General features: G+C 52.3%; 5 protein-coding genes across 5 annotated transcripts; 2 read left to right on the top strand and 3 right to left on the bottom strand.

The window, feature by feature from the left end:
• Window positions 1–3,470: 3,470 nt before the first annotated feature.
• Window positions 3,471–5,405, top strand: J4E84_003171 (uncharacterized protein; the record flags this gene model as incomplete). The annotated part of the gene is made up of 4 exons (XM_049385789.1): window positions 3,471–3,561; window positions 3,611–3,813; window positions 3,868–4,186; window positions 4,237–5,405. 4 exons carry the CDS (start codon window positions 3,471–3,473, stop codon window positions 5,403–5,405), a joined length of 1,782 nt encoding a protein of 593 aa, XP_049246666.1.
• A 99-nt stretch (window positions 5,406–5,504) lies between these two features.
• Window positions 5,505–6,567, bottom strand: J4E84_003170 (uncharacterized protein; the record flags this gene model as incomplete). The annotated part of the gene is made up of 3 exons (XM_049385788.1): window positions 5,505–5,991; window positions 6,043–6,511; window positions 6,564–6,567. The coding sequence occupies 3 exons, from the start codon at window positions 6,565–6,567 to the stop codon at window positions 5,505–5,507; spliced, it is 960 nt and encodes a 319-aa protein (XP_049246665.1).
• A 1,765-nt stretch (window positions 6,568–8,332) lies between these two features.
• On the bottom strand, window positions 8,333–11,137 carry J4E84_003169 (uncharacterized protein; the record flags this gene model as incomplete). Its single annotated transcript, XM_049385787.1, has 3 exons — window positions 8,333–8,661; window positions 8,708–9,308; window positions 10,166–11,137. The coding sequence occupies 3 exons, from the start codon at window positions 11,135–11,137 to the stop codon at window positions 8,333–8,335; spliced, it is 1,902 nt and encodes a 633-aa protein (XP_049246664.1).
• A 279-nt stretch (window positions 11,138–11,416) lies between these two features.
• J4E84_003168 (uncharacterized protein) lies at window positions 11,417–12,411 on the top strand (the record flags this gene model as incomplete). Its single annotated transcript, XM_049385786.1, has 3 exons — window positions 11,417–11,786; window positions 11,943–12,316; window positions 12,367–12,411. The coding sequence occupies 3 exons, from the start codon at window positions 11,417–11,419 to the stop codon at window positions 12,409–12,411; spliced, it is 789 nt and encodes a 262-aa protein (XP_049246663.1).
• Window positions 12,412–12,554: 143 nt separating this feature from the next.
• On the bottom strand, window positions 12,555–14,473 carry J4E84_003167 (uncharacterized protein; the record flags this gene model as incomplete). Its single annotated transcript, XM_049385785.1, has 4 exons — window positions 12,555–12,591; window positions 12,640–12,906; window positions 12,955–13,743; window positions 13,791–14,473. 4 exons carry the CDS (start codon window positions 14,471–14,473, stop codon window positions 12,555–12,557), a joined length of 1,776 nt encoding a protein of 591 aa, XP_049246662.1.
• Window positions 14,474–15,000: the final 527 nt, after the last annotated feature.

The following is a 15,000-nucleotide window of genomic DNA, read 5'->3' as shown; positions in this document are numbered from 1 at the left end:
GAAGAATCGTGGTGATGCGCCGTGGGTTGGCCTGCATCGAATAGTGCAGTGCAGCGGGGCCAGGAGGGAAGAACTCCCAGGAAGTACGGGACAGGACGATAGGTATACTGCGCGTCGTGGTGTGCGCCGGCCCGACCAGGAGGTGTTGGAGTTTCAGAGTGGCAGCTAGCATTAGACAGGACGCAGCCGACCACCAGCCTGGAGTCTCGATGCCTCGTAGAATGATAAAGCAGCCAATCAGCCGAGTGGGCGCCTGAAGCCTCGACAGCGGCCAAATCTGCCACTCGTCAATCAAACCCTCTGTCGCCCACCCGCACGCGCCTCCTGAAGACGCCCAACAGCCACAGCCCGCCATGACCTGCCCTCGCAGTCCCTCCAGCCAGCCCTGGACATCGGCGGAAGGAGCGATCGTGTGCCCCTTCCCAGCAGAACCAGACTATCGAAACTTAGCGGCGCTGCGGCCCCACGAATAGCAGCCAAGAAGGGCCGCGGACATGAGCTCGATCCGGCGACCGCATTCCAGATCTCCATACACACGACCGCACTCCATTAAACACGAAGATGCTCCTTTTGCGCCCTGGCCTGCACTCAGCACGCCAATCGCGCTGCGTCCTTTGCTGACATTTTCCTGGCCCAGCGAACGACGGTTGGATATGCGGGGGCGAGTTTCACATCGTAAAACATTCGCCATTCACCCACCATTGCTGCCATGTCCACCGCTGCAATACTGTCCAACCTTTAATAGCAGGGGAGAGAGAAGCTTCCGCCGGCGAGAAGAAACTTCTGTCTGCCGACCCTGGCTGGAAACTTCCGTGAGAATATCCTGGGAATAACCCGACGGGCTATTGTTGTGCTGCCGCAGCGCACTGGCTTCAGGACAGGCCTCTAAACGGTCGCTTCATCCCTCCATTCCTTCTGCGTGAGCCCCCTCATCGTCATGGCATGCGTCATCCAAGCATTTCGTTTTGCGTTTCAGTGCTCCGTTATCATCCACGCTCAACCAAGCTCCAAGTTGCTCAGCCGTCTGGTTTATGTGCGGGTCCCCTCCATGAAGTGCGTCGGCTAAAACTACCAATACTCGCCGCCCAAGCTACCACAAGATTTGCTCAACTCTCACAAACCCTCGCGGCCTTGTCACTCGCTAGGCGCGCAGATCGCAGATCGCAGGTCCACCTATTATTGTCGCTAGGGACGGCATCGTGCGACCATGGTGCGAGATCAAAATAAGTCAACACTTAACCACTGCATCGGGTGGGTACATGAGCCTTCAATACCCTAGGCCGGCACCATGCAACGGCCTCACTACCAGTGGGTAAGCACTGCGCAGACACGAATTTCTTCAGCAAGGCTCATTTGATGCCTGGTGCGAGACGTCTAAGCATGCGACTACTGCTGCACGCTTTTCATCACGCACACAATCACGCTTCGCATCAACATCGCTTCAGAGTCGTGGCGTAAAACTTTCGATCCGACGAAATTGCGCGGCGATCCCAGTGATGTTGAAAGTTATTACTGCTGAATTCATGCTTGCCTTGCTGGTATCCAAGCGATCGAGATTGTTCGAAACAAAGAGCCGCCGCGAAACTTTGGAAGTCCGGCACTGCCACGCCTCCAGAGCATAATTGACCGGCATACGTAGTCGCTGACCAAATTCATCTCGCGCAGCCCCTATGCCTTAGTGAGCGGCCCCTCCCGTTGACATCAATCGCACACATTACAACCTTGGAATCTTGTAAAAGGTTCACGGAGGTCCCGGTAACGCCTCAACTTGTAACACTCATCTTAACAGTGATCTCACTGTAGCAAGCTTTCGAGCTTGGACTGTTGGCTTTTGGCGATGGTTATAGCTTCCACGTCAACTGACGAAGTCAGAGTCACCAAAAAGCTATGGCGTCAACAGCGCATACTCACACGACTGCAATGAATCAATAATGCATCGCACTGATGAATCGATGTCCATGGGCTTTACACGCCATCGGAAATGAAGAGCTCTAATTTGCAGACATCGGGAGCATCAAACTCGAAAACTCCAAGAAACCCAACAAGTACGGGAGCCACCGTCGTTCAGTACTCTGTCCTCCTGTACCTTGCACTCAAGCATATTCTACACGACGATCCGCGGCATCTTCAATACAGCGAGAAAGTCAAGCAAAATCGATACTTGGCTGCAAGCACCGAACGCAGTCAAACACCTTCCGCCAAATCAAGACAGGAGCGGGAAGCACAACCTCAGAACGGTACCAAAAGCGAAGACACTCCTGGCGCAGGATATGACCTTTCGAAAGGTAGGCAAGCGACGGCGCTCGACAAGCCCTCCTGCCGACCACACAAACAGAGACGACGCATTCCCCAAGCCGATCAGGCTTGCCTAATCGAAACTAAGCCCAGAGACCCAAGACTACATGTCTCCAAGACAGAAATGAGCGAGGCATGGGCTCGAATGCGCGCAGTTTCTAGGTCACCAGAAAGCTCTGTTGGCCCGCACTCAAGAGGGAACAAAGGGAAGCAGCGAGAAAAGAACGTACGATGGGGCATGGTACAGACCCACCAATTCGAGTCGGATGATGAAGCACACGGCAGAGAGCTTTCTCCACGAGAAAGTCTTCTAGAAGGGGCGTCAGAGAGAGAAATGCAGGCCAGACGCGATCATCGAGCGTCTGGCGCGGCAGAAGGAGATCGCGGTCGCAGGAACCGACGGAGGGAAGAAACGGATAGATTGAGCGATTCACATACCAACTAGTTCTTATACCAAATCTAAGTTAATTTTTTTGTCCACACCACACTACATCTTTCAGACAAGGTGGCAGTCTGGGTGACAGCAATGTGGTAAATTAGTCATAGCAAACAATCCAAAAGTAATAGCCAGCGCGACTCGCCAGGCTTGTACCCCCATTACTTAGCTTTGAACGTTAAAGCAAATGAGTCGATCTGGTCGACTCGACAGTGGCGTGGCTGCTGTCCCAAAAGCGTTAGAGCTGCCGGCTAGCACTTTCCCCACACTCAGTTGTACCATCCTTGTCAACCGCCACTCATCCCCGCCCTGCGTTACGCCCGTAATGCTCCCTCATGGGCTGAGCGAGGCTTACAGAAGCATCAAGTTATACGGCCGTAATGGTCTCATGAATTCACACTCACCCCGGGCAGTGTGACGACTGCACGCATGGATCAGGCCGATGTTGTACTACCTCGGGACAGGACGCTCGGGTATGTAGTCACTGAGGGGGAGGGGACGCGAACTACTTCGGACCCGGTAGCTATCGACGCGATCATTCGCTGGATGGCAATGATGGTACTACACCATGCCATATGATCGTCGGCAAGAAGCCCCTGCGGCGGGTTCTTGGGGTAGGCTTTATCTCGTGGCTCCACTCGTCCGTTCGCCCTTCTCAAATGTTTCTACATCCAATCCGTTTCTGCCATTAAACGTTCCCTTCTAGCACAGACCCTTGAAAGAAATCACCTCCAGCAAGATGGGAGGATCGCAGCCATGGCCACAGGTTCCGGTCGGAAACAAGGACCACACTGATGCTGCAGTTGTTATTATCGGAGCGGGTATCTCTGGTAAGCACTTCAATGACCATCTAATTTCCATCATACTAACATCACTGAGGAATGTGTATGGCGATTGACCTCATCAAGCGAAACCAATGTCACAACTTCATCATCGTAGAGAAGAGCTCTAGTGTCGGCGGCACATGGCATGACAACAAGTACCCCGGCTGCTGTTGCGATGTCTGGAGTATGCTATACAGTTATTCCTTCGAACAAAATCCAGATTGGACGAGAGAGTATCCGGGACAAGAGGAGATACTTGTACGTCTTTCTCTCATATCTACCTCATATTACCAACACTAACGTTTGCTGCAGGATTATCTCCGCAACGTAGCCCGCAAGTACAACCTGTACAAATACATTCGTTTCAACACATCCGTCGAAGCCGCAACGTGGGACGACTCGAAGAACCGCTGGAAGGTCGACGTGAACGTGACTGGCGGCAAAGATGCAGAGTTCAACCCCGCTTACAGCATTGAGTGCGACTTCCTGGTCTCAGCTGTCGGTCAGCTCAACCAGCCACAATACCCCGATATCGAGGGTTTGGAGAACTTCAAGGGCAAGATCATGCATTCAGCGCGATGGGACTGGAGCCACAGGCTTGAGGGCAGGAGTGTGGGCATTATTGGCAACGGTATGCGCAATAGCATTTGTTTGGAGGAACGAACACTGACAAAGACACAGGTGCTACCGCTGCTCAGATCATTCCAGAAATCTTACCGCAAACCTCGTCCCTGACCATCTACCAACGATCCCCGAACTGGGTCATCCCGCGTCTCGATGGCCCCGTTAGCGCCCTCAAACGTGCCGTACTGCGCTATCTACCCCCAGTTCGCTGGCGCATACGCAGTTCCATGATGGATTTCAGGGAGTCCTTCCACGACGCCGTCACGGATAGCAAGAGCGAGTTTGCAGAAGTGATTCGAAGTAGTTGCATGGAGATGATGAAGACACAAATCCCCGACCAGCCTTCACTGTGGGAGAAACTCACTCCAAACTACAGCCCAGGCTGCAAACGAGTCATCATATCTGACGACTACTACCCCGCCGTAGCCAATCCCAAGACAACGCTTGAAACAAACAAAATCCGTCGCATCACAGAAACCGGCATCGAACTCGAAGACGGCACCCTCCACGAGCACGACACCATCGTCCTCGCAACCGGCTTCCGCACAGTCGAATTCCTCCACCCCATCAAAGTCACCGGAGCCAATTCGCGCCCCTTGGCAGACATCTGGTCTTCCGGTGCTACAGCCCTCTACGGCACTACCATTCCCTATCTCCCCAACTTCGGTCTTTTCTACGGCCCCAACACAAACCTAGGCCACAATTCCATCATCTTGATGATCGAAGCACAGTCTCGCTACCTCAACACCCTCGTTTCAGCCGTCCTCGATGCGCGAAACCGCGGTCAGAGAATGGGCATCATGCCCAAAGAAGACAGGACGCATGAGTGGAACGAAGGAATCCAGCAGATCTTGAAAAACAGCAGTTTCGCCGACCCGAACTGCATGTCGTGGTATAAGAACAAGGAGGGGCGGATTACCAACAACTGGTCCGGGACGGTCGTCGAGTACCAGGAGCAGCTTGCTAAGATCGATTGGGAGGATTTTGAAACCACGGCTACTACTGATGAGGAAGAGAAGGATACGAGTGCGACTGCTACTGGCGGTGTCAGTGCGAGTAAAGTCGTTTTCGGGACGGGCAAGCAGGAGACGAAGATTGGTAGGGTGCGCGAGGAGACGCTGGTGAGTAACACGACGTTAGTGCTTGGGACGCTGAGTGCAGTCGCTGCGGGTGCGGCGTGGGTCTATCGGGGTAAGCTGCCTAAGAGACTTGGGCTGCGAACTTGAAAACGCGACCCGAGACGTAGTTGCTATGTACAAATAATATTAGAGTAACATGCGCGACATACGATTGCCTTATTCATCCGACCTTAACTCGTCATCACCTCAAAACCCCTGCCTCTTCCTCCACTTCCCCTCCCACCCTTCAAACCAAGGACTCTCATCTAGAGTCTGGGGTTCCCAGTCCTCGCTCACCAACCCCTTCTCAACCTGTTCTCTATGCCACTCCGCCAACTTGGGCTTGACAACGTGCTCAACATGCCACGTCCCTTTATACTCCATTAACTCCTTCTTCCCCTCGTTCAGCACCTTGAGCAACAACCCCGGCACACATTTCTCCTCCCTAAACTCCTCAATCGGGGTAAACAGCGCTTTGAAGTTGAACACGACGGCGCCTGAAAGTGGGAGCCTGCGCAGCGTCTGCCAGTCTACGCGGAGGTGGATGCGCGATACGGGGAGTTCAGAGGCGGGAAGTTGTTGCTTGCGGACGGCCTCGTGGGGGTCGCCGGGGGGCATGTAGAGGGGTGTGTCGATTTCTAGGCCCCAGGAGCCGCGTTGAATGGGTTTGTCTGTCGGCTTTTTGGCGAAGTATCTGTGGTATTGGGGTTAGCATGAGATAGTGGAGAGTGTTGAGGTAACGTACCTGTCCATGGAGAACTGCATCTTCTCCTTGTAGTCTGGAATGGGTTTGTGTATGTCGGCGAGTTCGAGACTGATCTTCGAGCCTACGTTCCAACCGAGCGCACTGCATATGATGCCTGCGCGGAACACGTATAGTCCTGTCTTCTCGTTTCGTAGCATGATGGCGAAGTCTTCGGGGATGTTGTTCAGGAGAACGTGCAAGGGTGGCGTGGTGGTGAGATCGGTGTCTTTCTTTAGTATGCCATTGTGAAATGTCTTGTTGTCTGCTGATAAGTGGAAGTAATGTGGGTACCTGGCGCACACGAATTGCAGTACCATCTCCATGAGTTCTTTGCAGGCAAGCTCCGAGCCTGGTAGAGCCTGAAGGACTGCTTCGCCGTGCTTTGCGAATAGAGATTTCCGTTGCTTGATTCGCTCTTCGTATGTGTTCTCGAGTTCGATCCACCAGTCAGGTTGCAATTTGGTAATTGCTATTGATGATCAGTAGGTATGGGACGGGGTACAGCTATCAATACTACTCACACATCGTTTGATGGTAAGACCACCGAAACGGTCTATAAGGCCGGGGCAGTGCCTTTCTGATATCGAATTCTGGGTACGGGTTCGGTAGAGGTACGCCGCTGAGTGTAGCGTAATCTGGGAAATCACCGAGGGCTCTGATCTCCTTTACAGAAAAGCCACATGGGAGGTATGTAGAGTCATCGGCATCCAGATATGATGCTTCCATCGGTAAGACATACTTCTGCCAGTCTGGCGACAGTTCTTCAGCCTTTTCTGTCTTCGCGTCTCCAACCAAGGCGCATCGTCGTGAGAGTGGGAAAGTGCTGGCGTGATCAATCGGGGAAATGGACACTGCCTTCTTCTCTGGGGAGAAAGACCTTGGAGGAGTCTTTGCGCCTGATACCCTTCGTCCGCCGCTACGAAGCCGTTGTAGGACGATGTTGCGCCTTCCCCGCTTGATCAGCAGGAATACTGAACTGAGCAGAAAAGCTGCTCCCAACAGCAATGAAAGGTTGGTAGCCATATTCAATGACCGTGAGATAATTACCAGGATGAAGAAACAATTTGACCAGCGATTGATCTGGCGCTCTTCCTTCTTAATGCAAGCAGTGTCGGTGGAGATGGATGACGATGAACGCTAAGTCAACGACGGCAGCGATAGCTTAGCTTCGGAAATATTGTGATAGTTGACAAGAGCGAGGCTTCACCCAAGACATTCTATAACCGGAAATGAGGTCTGATTGTCTTATCGTTACGATGCGGGGCGGGATGACTGCTGCATAGATGTGCGAAGCGACCTGTAAGACTACCCTAAACAGGTAATGACCGCGCCACGATTGGACGCAAGCAAACAGCACGATGATGTCTCTCATCAGAAGTATGGACTGTAACTCCCAGGTTGGGATCGCTGTACGCATATCACTACTATGATTGTGGTGGGGCCTATCACCGTAGATCGCCCGCTGTGTAACCCAACGACCCTAACCTTGTATGGTATTGGAACCCCAAGCATCTTGGCGTAGGGCGTAAGGGTAGATATGGCTCTCGTCCAGTGGTTTATCGTCCGCCTTGTTGCCAGTTCAAGCGTTGCGTACGGCGCATCTCGGGGCGGCTCTAGAATTTCCCCGCTGTCGGTAATGCGGTCGCTATCGATACCCCGGACGCGCTGATACCGCTTGTGGTGAAGAAGTCCCATGGCTTGTCTTTCTCCCGGGTACGGCTGTCTTAGTGCTTTGATGGCGTGATGCCAGGATGCAATTCGATTCGATGGACTATCTTGGGGTTGATGTGGATCAGTTCGGTGGGTAGTCATGCAATGCGCGTGACTTTTGTTCAGCCCCTGGATTGGCTTTGACAAGAGCGATCGAAGCCTAAGGCCCTACTGTCATGATAATGCAGGACTAACTCCATTCTTAGAGTTCGTGATGTATTACGCCGCTATGCACTCGTAGAGCTCTGAGGCCTCCACGCAAACATCAAGAGTTGGTATCGAAGACATGACGTGGAAGGATCGAAGATGGCATACATCCCGGACGAATGAGCAGCCGCTGTAAAAGCCAGATACCCTGGCTGCTAGATCTTAGCGTGGGTGAAAGTGTCAATGGGTGTGGGAAGGTTGTAGGTAACGACTGGTAACTTGGCATTCTGCGCTAGGTGCACGAGCCATGAGCCCCACGAGATAACAGTCCCAAGCGTTATCGCCCGGCCTCACGTTGCGACACAGGCCCATTGTTCCTCCACGACCAAGCGCTCCGTTAGGTGCTATAATTATCGCTGGTGGATGCGCGAACTCACAAAACGATGCTGCAGTTCTCGCCCTTCAAGTATTCTTCCATGGACGTGTACTTCACGTCGATGCCCAGGTCCCACGGAAACACGACATCAGGAATGCCCCCTTCGAAGCCAAACTTGTCGAAATACTCGTACATGTCGGCAATTTCGGGACCGTATACGGGTCCCATCGCTTCTTCAATGGCCTCTCGAGGTATCTGCTTGAAGACGCATTTCACGTTGTTCACCTTCCCGAAGATGTCGCACCATTCACCAAGCGATATGAACGATCCAGCGCCGCTCAGAAGTGTCCCTGGTGGCAACTCAACGAGTGCCTTCGTGAAACGCCCTGGGGTTATCAGCAGGTGGCTATGTCGAAGACCAATGAAACTGACCAGTGTCTGCAACCGGATCGACCATGGGGATCTTCCTGTCTCCACTCATGGGTAGACTAAGAACAAAGGAGCCGTCTTCCTGCTTCTCTGGTCTCCAGTTACTTGCATAGGAGCCCAAGTGCAGCAAGCTCGTCTTGGCGGAAAGCTCCGGGTATGTCTCTTTCAGGTAGTTCTCGGTTTCAGCCTTTGCATCGAAGTGCAAGTTCCACTTGATGGTACCGTTGCTCCATTTCCTAGCCTCAGAAAGCGTGGACAACACGAGACGGTCCAGAGTGCCGGCATGAGCCGCTGCTGCATCGATGATAGCCTTGGCTTGAGCAACTTCTCGGTCATATGCCACTTCGTTTGCTGTACGTTTCTGTTCGGCTGCAAGCTTATGTGTCGCAGGATCATTCAGGTGACCCCAGAAGTCAGTGTTGCCGAAGATGACATTTGCACCCTTGAACCCATTCTTCAGCGACTCTAGGTCATCGAGGTTGCCTGTGACGACTTCAACGCCTTGAGACGACAACTCCGTGGCGGACGCTTTGGAAGTGTCGCGAGTGATGCCGCGAACTTTCCACTCGGGCTCGTTCAGGAACGTGCGAGCAACTGACCCACCCTATGCTTAGTTAGTGGCACGTTCATCTGAAATGTTTGTCGATATATTGGCGCATACCTGATTTCCGGTAACTCCAATAACGGCAATTAACTTAGTCATGACTCCACGAAGCTGTTTCTGGGTCTATACTAAGAAGAAGTAACTTCCATTGGAAATATATGGATCCAGAGCTTTATAGCCTCCCAGGCCGCCATATGAAGCGTGAGATTCGCAGTCCTTGACCGGAAGATGACGAACGAGTCGCTCCTGTTCCAGGCGTCCATTCGAATTACAGACAACAGGCTATCAGATCGGTACAACAGCTCTGCTAAAATCTTACACACGCTGCGAACCAAGAGTAGTAAGCCAATCGCGTCTCCAAGCATTAAATACAAGCATTGATCATTGGTCCTGGCTTACGACGTCATTGTACATCTGGGCTGTATGTTGCCGCCGGGCGTACGAAACCCCGCAATCCTTCAAGGCCTCCATCAGCAATCAATACAAATCTGCAGAGGTAGGTTAAGAGAGGGACGGACAAAATAATTACTCCTATAGGAAGTCAGTCACTGGCCCCAGGGCGTGGACCTCGGGAGGTGCATGGCCCACGCTAAGACCTATTAGGAAAGTCTCGGCATCCTTCAAGCATGTAGTCGAATGCAGGGTGTCTTCTCACTATCGAAAGATATAGCAGTGAAAAGACCATTTCGCTTGCTAACTTGTACTCGAATAATGTCCTACAGCCACCCAAGCTGAACAGCTCATATACGCCACTCCTTGCGACAGAGCGGGCACAGCATTTCCTGTTCCATGTGAAGCATGAGCTCCAGTAAGCAAGACTTACCATACACGTGGCCGAATGGACATGGAGCGTGTACTGGACTGTCTCTTTTCCCATCCTCATCCTCCTCATCAAAGTTGCACCAACAGTGAGGGCATCGCATATCCTCTTTTGCAATTGAATCGACGTCAATCACCGGAAGCGAAAGAACGAAGTCGCGTTTGGACTGCGCAAGCATCGGTCGTACGTGCGCAAACCATATCGGCTCGGATAATACCGGTATGCGTATGAAGACATGACATAGTGGGTGCTTCGCCGGGTCATCCACATGATTCCAGATGAGACCAAGGCAGTCCATCATATACTGAACGATCCAGCGATTGCGAAAGGCGATTTGTAACTCGGGTAGCCTAAGAGAAGTATCCATCTCCATGCAAACCATAAATGGAGAGGTAGAGGAGTAGTCAAGTAGCATGGGTGTGCCCGCTACGTACTGATAGGGTGTTATACCCGCATTGTGCATCTCATCCAGCATTTCCGCTAGTTTGTACATGCCTACACACCAGGCTTGCGGCAGCGCGAACCGATCAGGAATTGGTCTGCCGACGGTAGGATGCGCGCTAGGGATAGCTGAACGGAGCTCGATATCCGCTTCATTCAACGTCTCTAGGAATGACCAATGCGAGAAACTCATGCCTTTGTAATTGAGATTGGGCTCTTCGTCTTCGATGGGGGCGACGCGGGTGATGAAGCTGTCTTTCAACATCAATTCTGGAAGGTTGGCTTGACACCATCCTAGTGGACTGATGCCGACTCCGATCATCTCATCGTACATGTCTTCGGCTGTAGTACCAACCCAGGGTGGATGGTAGACAGCATCCTCTAAAAATGGACGCCCGGTATTGTGGAACATACATTTGGTACGCACGCCTTGGAGGTAGGCGAATACGAAGTCGTCAACGGTAAAAGACAAGATGGGAGCTTCCACAGCAGCGAGAGGGTCAGGCTTGCTAGAGGAAGTACTAGTAGGAACTACCGACTCTTGTTGCGTAGTGAATGTGTTTCCCATGGTTCGGTTTAACTTGGTTGTGAACTAATTGCCGCGCGCAGTTGTGGTAGGGATAATCGTTCAGGAAAGCAATTACTTTGACACTATTCAACGTCAAGTAGGCCGCAGGCCAAGAGCACATTCACCGGTGAATATCACCGTAAGGGCTTCGCCCTTGAGCCACACAGTGCTCCAAAATCACCTTCTTCACTTCTGCCTTCCTCTGCAGGCTCCATATATACTTTCAGAAACACCTCGATACACGGTTCACCACATCTCACCCCCAACCAATATATCAGAATGTCATCAACCCCGCCACAGCTCTCTTCTTTCGCTGATGAGTCTGGTACCGTTGTCTCCAGCACACCAGACGACCTCACCGGAGACATGCCTCCGACTACGACAGATGCTAGCCCAGCGCCAACGACATCCAACGAAGAAGAAGAGCCATCCCTAGAATCGCTAGAGAGCGAGCTTGACCAGAGCATGACACTCGTCCCATACGGCTCACCAGAGTCCACGTCAAACGGAGCTCATCCAGATGGACAAGGGCACGTCTTACCCGGCCTAGGCGGCGTGATAAACGAACCCCTTGCAGCGTTGTTCGGAAATGCACCATTCTTCGTCTACGGCTTCGCGAACGCCACCAGCGCAAATCTCCCGACTCTAGGTAATCTAAATACGCACCAAGCTCTCGTTGTCCCCGCGACGACGTCTTCCCACCCTTTACCGACATTAACGAGTTCTTTTGCGCAAGTTCACCATCATCACCACCATCACCATCACCATCAACATCAACATCTACATCACTATCTACATCAACCAGTTCAACTTGCCTTATCCGACTTGTTCGCCGACCAACAGACCGAGGAGCAATACGAACAAGAACAGATCCAAGACGCTTTGCACTGGGAAATGGCAAACTCTGAAGCAATGTTTGGACCTATTCGCCATCAAACTCGAACAACGCGCGTGGAAGTCGCCACGGCTTTCGTCGAGACACTGGACGAAGTCGATATTACTAGTATCGAACCAGAGGATATGAAATGTCCGCTGTGCTGGCTTCCATTCGGCAGCACCACAGACGAGGAGGGTCCATCAATTGCTACTTACCTCGACGATGAAGAGCGGGAAATCACGGAACGCTTGCATGCGAGCTATAATCTGCCCTTCTGCGAGAACCGGCCGGACAACGACCCTGTTAGAACTCCATGTGGGCATGTCTTTGGAAGACAGTGTCTGATCGATAGCTTGGAGACGAACATGATCTGTCCCATGTGCAGATGTCGGGTTAATGGGAACGAGGGCGTGACCCGCCCCTATCATTCCATTTTCGGTAATATACTTCCGTGAAATCCATCATGGTAGTACACGAATGGTGTAAATTTAGATTCTTAGTAAATTGATATATACGCTCATGATGGGTGATGCCATTTTTCTAGTGCGGCCGGCGCAGTGGATGTGCTTCAGTATTGCTGCAGAATCGTTAGCGTCATCTTCAATATCACAAAGGTCATACTCACAATACATATTCGTCCAAGCTGACAAGGCTTGGCTCACTGAAGATCAAATAGAAATACTTTAGAGTTTCCGCCATCCAAAAGCTTTCACATTCATCCAACTTGAGTGTCTCTTGCCCTTGTGGTATTGTGACGTCGGCGATGGCAGAATGGGCGAATTCTGCATGGGTGGCATTGTTGATGGACTCGAACATGCGCCAGGCAGTGTCTTGGAGGGTGGTGTCGCCGGTGATACGATAGAGAACGAAAACTGACTCGATGGCTTCCGGGCTGTGACAATCGTTAGCTATGCATAGTGGCGTGATGTAGCATACATACCGTAACAGAAATCGCGGGTCACCAATCTTAGAGAAGCCCGGCTGCAACCCTACCTCCTTGATGACGTCTTGAACGTCATAATGCTCCGCGTGGATGTTGTTGGAGTAAGAGTACCTGACAGAGGCATGCCATTTCTCCACATCCCACGCGCAGTCTTCTTCTCCAAAGCACGGCATCATCCGGAATGTTTCCGGCATGATACCAGTAGGCATCGTATCATAAGCCCAGGTGCACCCGTCCACTAGCTTGCGAGCGACGTCTAGCTCGTCCGTCCGATTGAAGATCTTGGCGCCCAAAGCTACCATGCCACCCGTAAAGCAAGCGAGGTGCTGGCCGTTGGGTTCGAGCTTGACAGTGCCTGAGGTGCTGATTCGCGCATCGCCAGAGACGAGGATGTTGTCACCCTGGGGGACCCTGGGCCGGAAGAACAAATGCTCTTTCGCTGGCTCGATGGCACGCTCGTATAGCTTGCGGTATTGGTCTGTCAGACCCCCGAGAAGCAAGTGCTGCTTCGGCAAGTATTCGTACAGCGAATCAGTCATTCCACCCATTGTGAACGATCCATCGACGTTGTATTCCTCCCGACCTGGACTGACGAGTATTGGGAATAGGCCAGGTATCTTCGTCCGGTTCTGATGCTTTTCGAGCACGTCGGTGATCCTCGCTATCGCGTCGTAGTACTTCGAATCGCCGGTAAGCTGCGACAGGCGGGTGAATTCGAGTGATAGCGATCCTATCTCGGCGCTAAGAGCTTGCGTATCAGCCTCTTGGTGGCCATTTAGAGCAGCACTGAGTTCTGTTAGTCTGTGTGGGTCGGTAGCATGGAGCAATCATACTTTTCCCAGTCCCATCGGGTGATGGGCATCCTGTTCGGCGTGTCAAAGGCGGCGTAAAGCATATCCCCCAACTCGGTCGCCTTGTGTAGTAGTGCATGGTGCTTCGCCTTGCTTAGATCGTATGCGCTTAGAAGACCCCCTAGGTAGCGGATCGTAGTCTCGAAGACGTTCAGACGCGCGACACCTGCAGTGGTGAAGTCAATCTTCTTGATGGCATGTACGGCCTCCTCAAATTCCTCTTCTAACCCTAGAATGATCAAGGTATCCAGGGTGTCAACTAGAGTTGCTCCTCGCTGTCCGAAGCCGTTCTTGAAGCCTCCTGTTACCGGAGTGACTTCATCCTGCAGCCACGCGTGGGTCTTATATCCTCCCCAACTGTGTAAGAATGCCTTCTTTACAGCAGCTTGTCTATGCAGTCTCTCCGCCTTGGTGTGTTCCGTCTCAATGCCAAATTCATGTTGGATTCTCGGGATGGCGACCGGGGCGCCAGTGGGGAGAGGAGCTAGCGATGATACCGGGTTGCGCACCGGTATGCTCTTCCATTGTACGGCGTGATCGATTCGGGTCGACGAGGTGAAGGTCGGCAGAGGGAGTCCGTTTCGGGCGCTGAGTTGACGAAAGGCAAGGATGACAAAGGTAGCGAATACAAACAGCACAGCAATGCGTCGGATAATGGGGCTCATAATGTCTATTGAGGGTATCTCAAACTAAAATGGAAGAAACGCGACTGCTGCGCGACGGAACACAGGGCCAGCATCCGAAGATGCAAAAGAGCAATTGAATGGAACAAGAATGTATCGACAATACAGGAAACAAAAGAGACAGGCGATATGCAATAGACACAGCGAATGCGACCAGGTGGGATGAAAGAAGGAGCCCCGTGGTGATGCACATGCTAAAGATAGGCTGAAGTGCCGATCCTCCGACCCTGAGCTAGCGGCTCTGCGCGTCGTCATCGTCAACCCATTACCACCACCCGTGGACCACTATCAAGCTCGCAATGTTAAGGAGATATCTCTGGGAGCAGCAATTGACTGCTTGGCTGCTAGCGCAACTGCCGCGGACGGCTTTCTTGTCTCACGTGCAGTAGGCAGCAGTCATGGATGCTTACTCAGGAGACCACGCGCGATGTGAGACTGCGAGACAGCCAGCCATCTTCATCGGTGTATCATACAACGGCGCTCCATTCACCGTGTGTAATATGAAGTCT

The sequence above is a fragment of the Alternaria hordeiaustralica genome (assembly GCF_023758085.1).
Source record: "Alternaria hordeiaustralica strain BMP 2776 chromosome Unknown scaffold_4, whole genome shotgun sequence".
In the NCBI taxonomy this organism is placed as follows: Eukaryota; Fungi; Ascomycota; class Dothideomycetes; order Pleosporales; family Pleosporaceae; genus Alternaria; species Alternaria hordeiaustralica.
The sequence above is the reverse complement of the archived record's forward strand: the minus strand, read 5'-3'. Positions and strand labels throughout refer to the sequence as shown.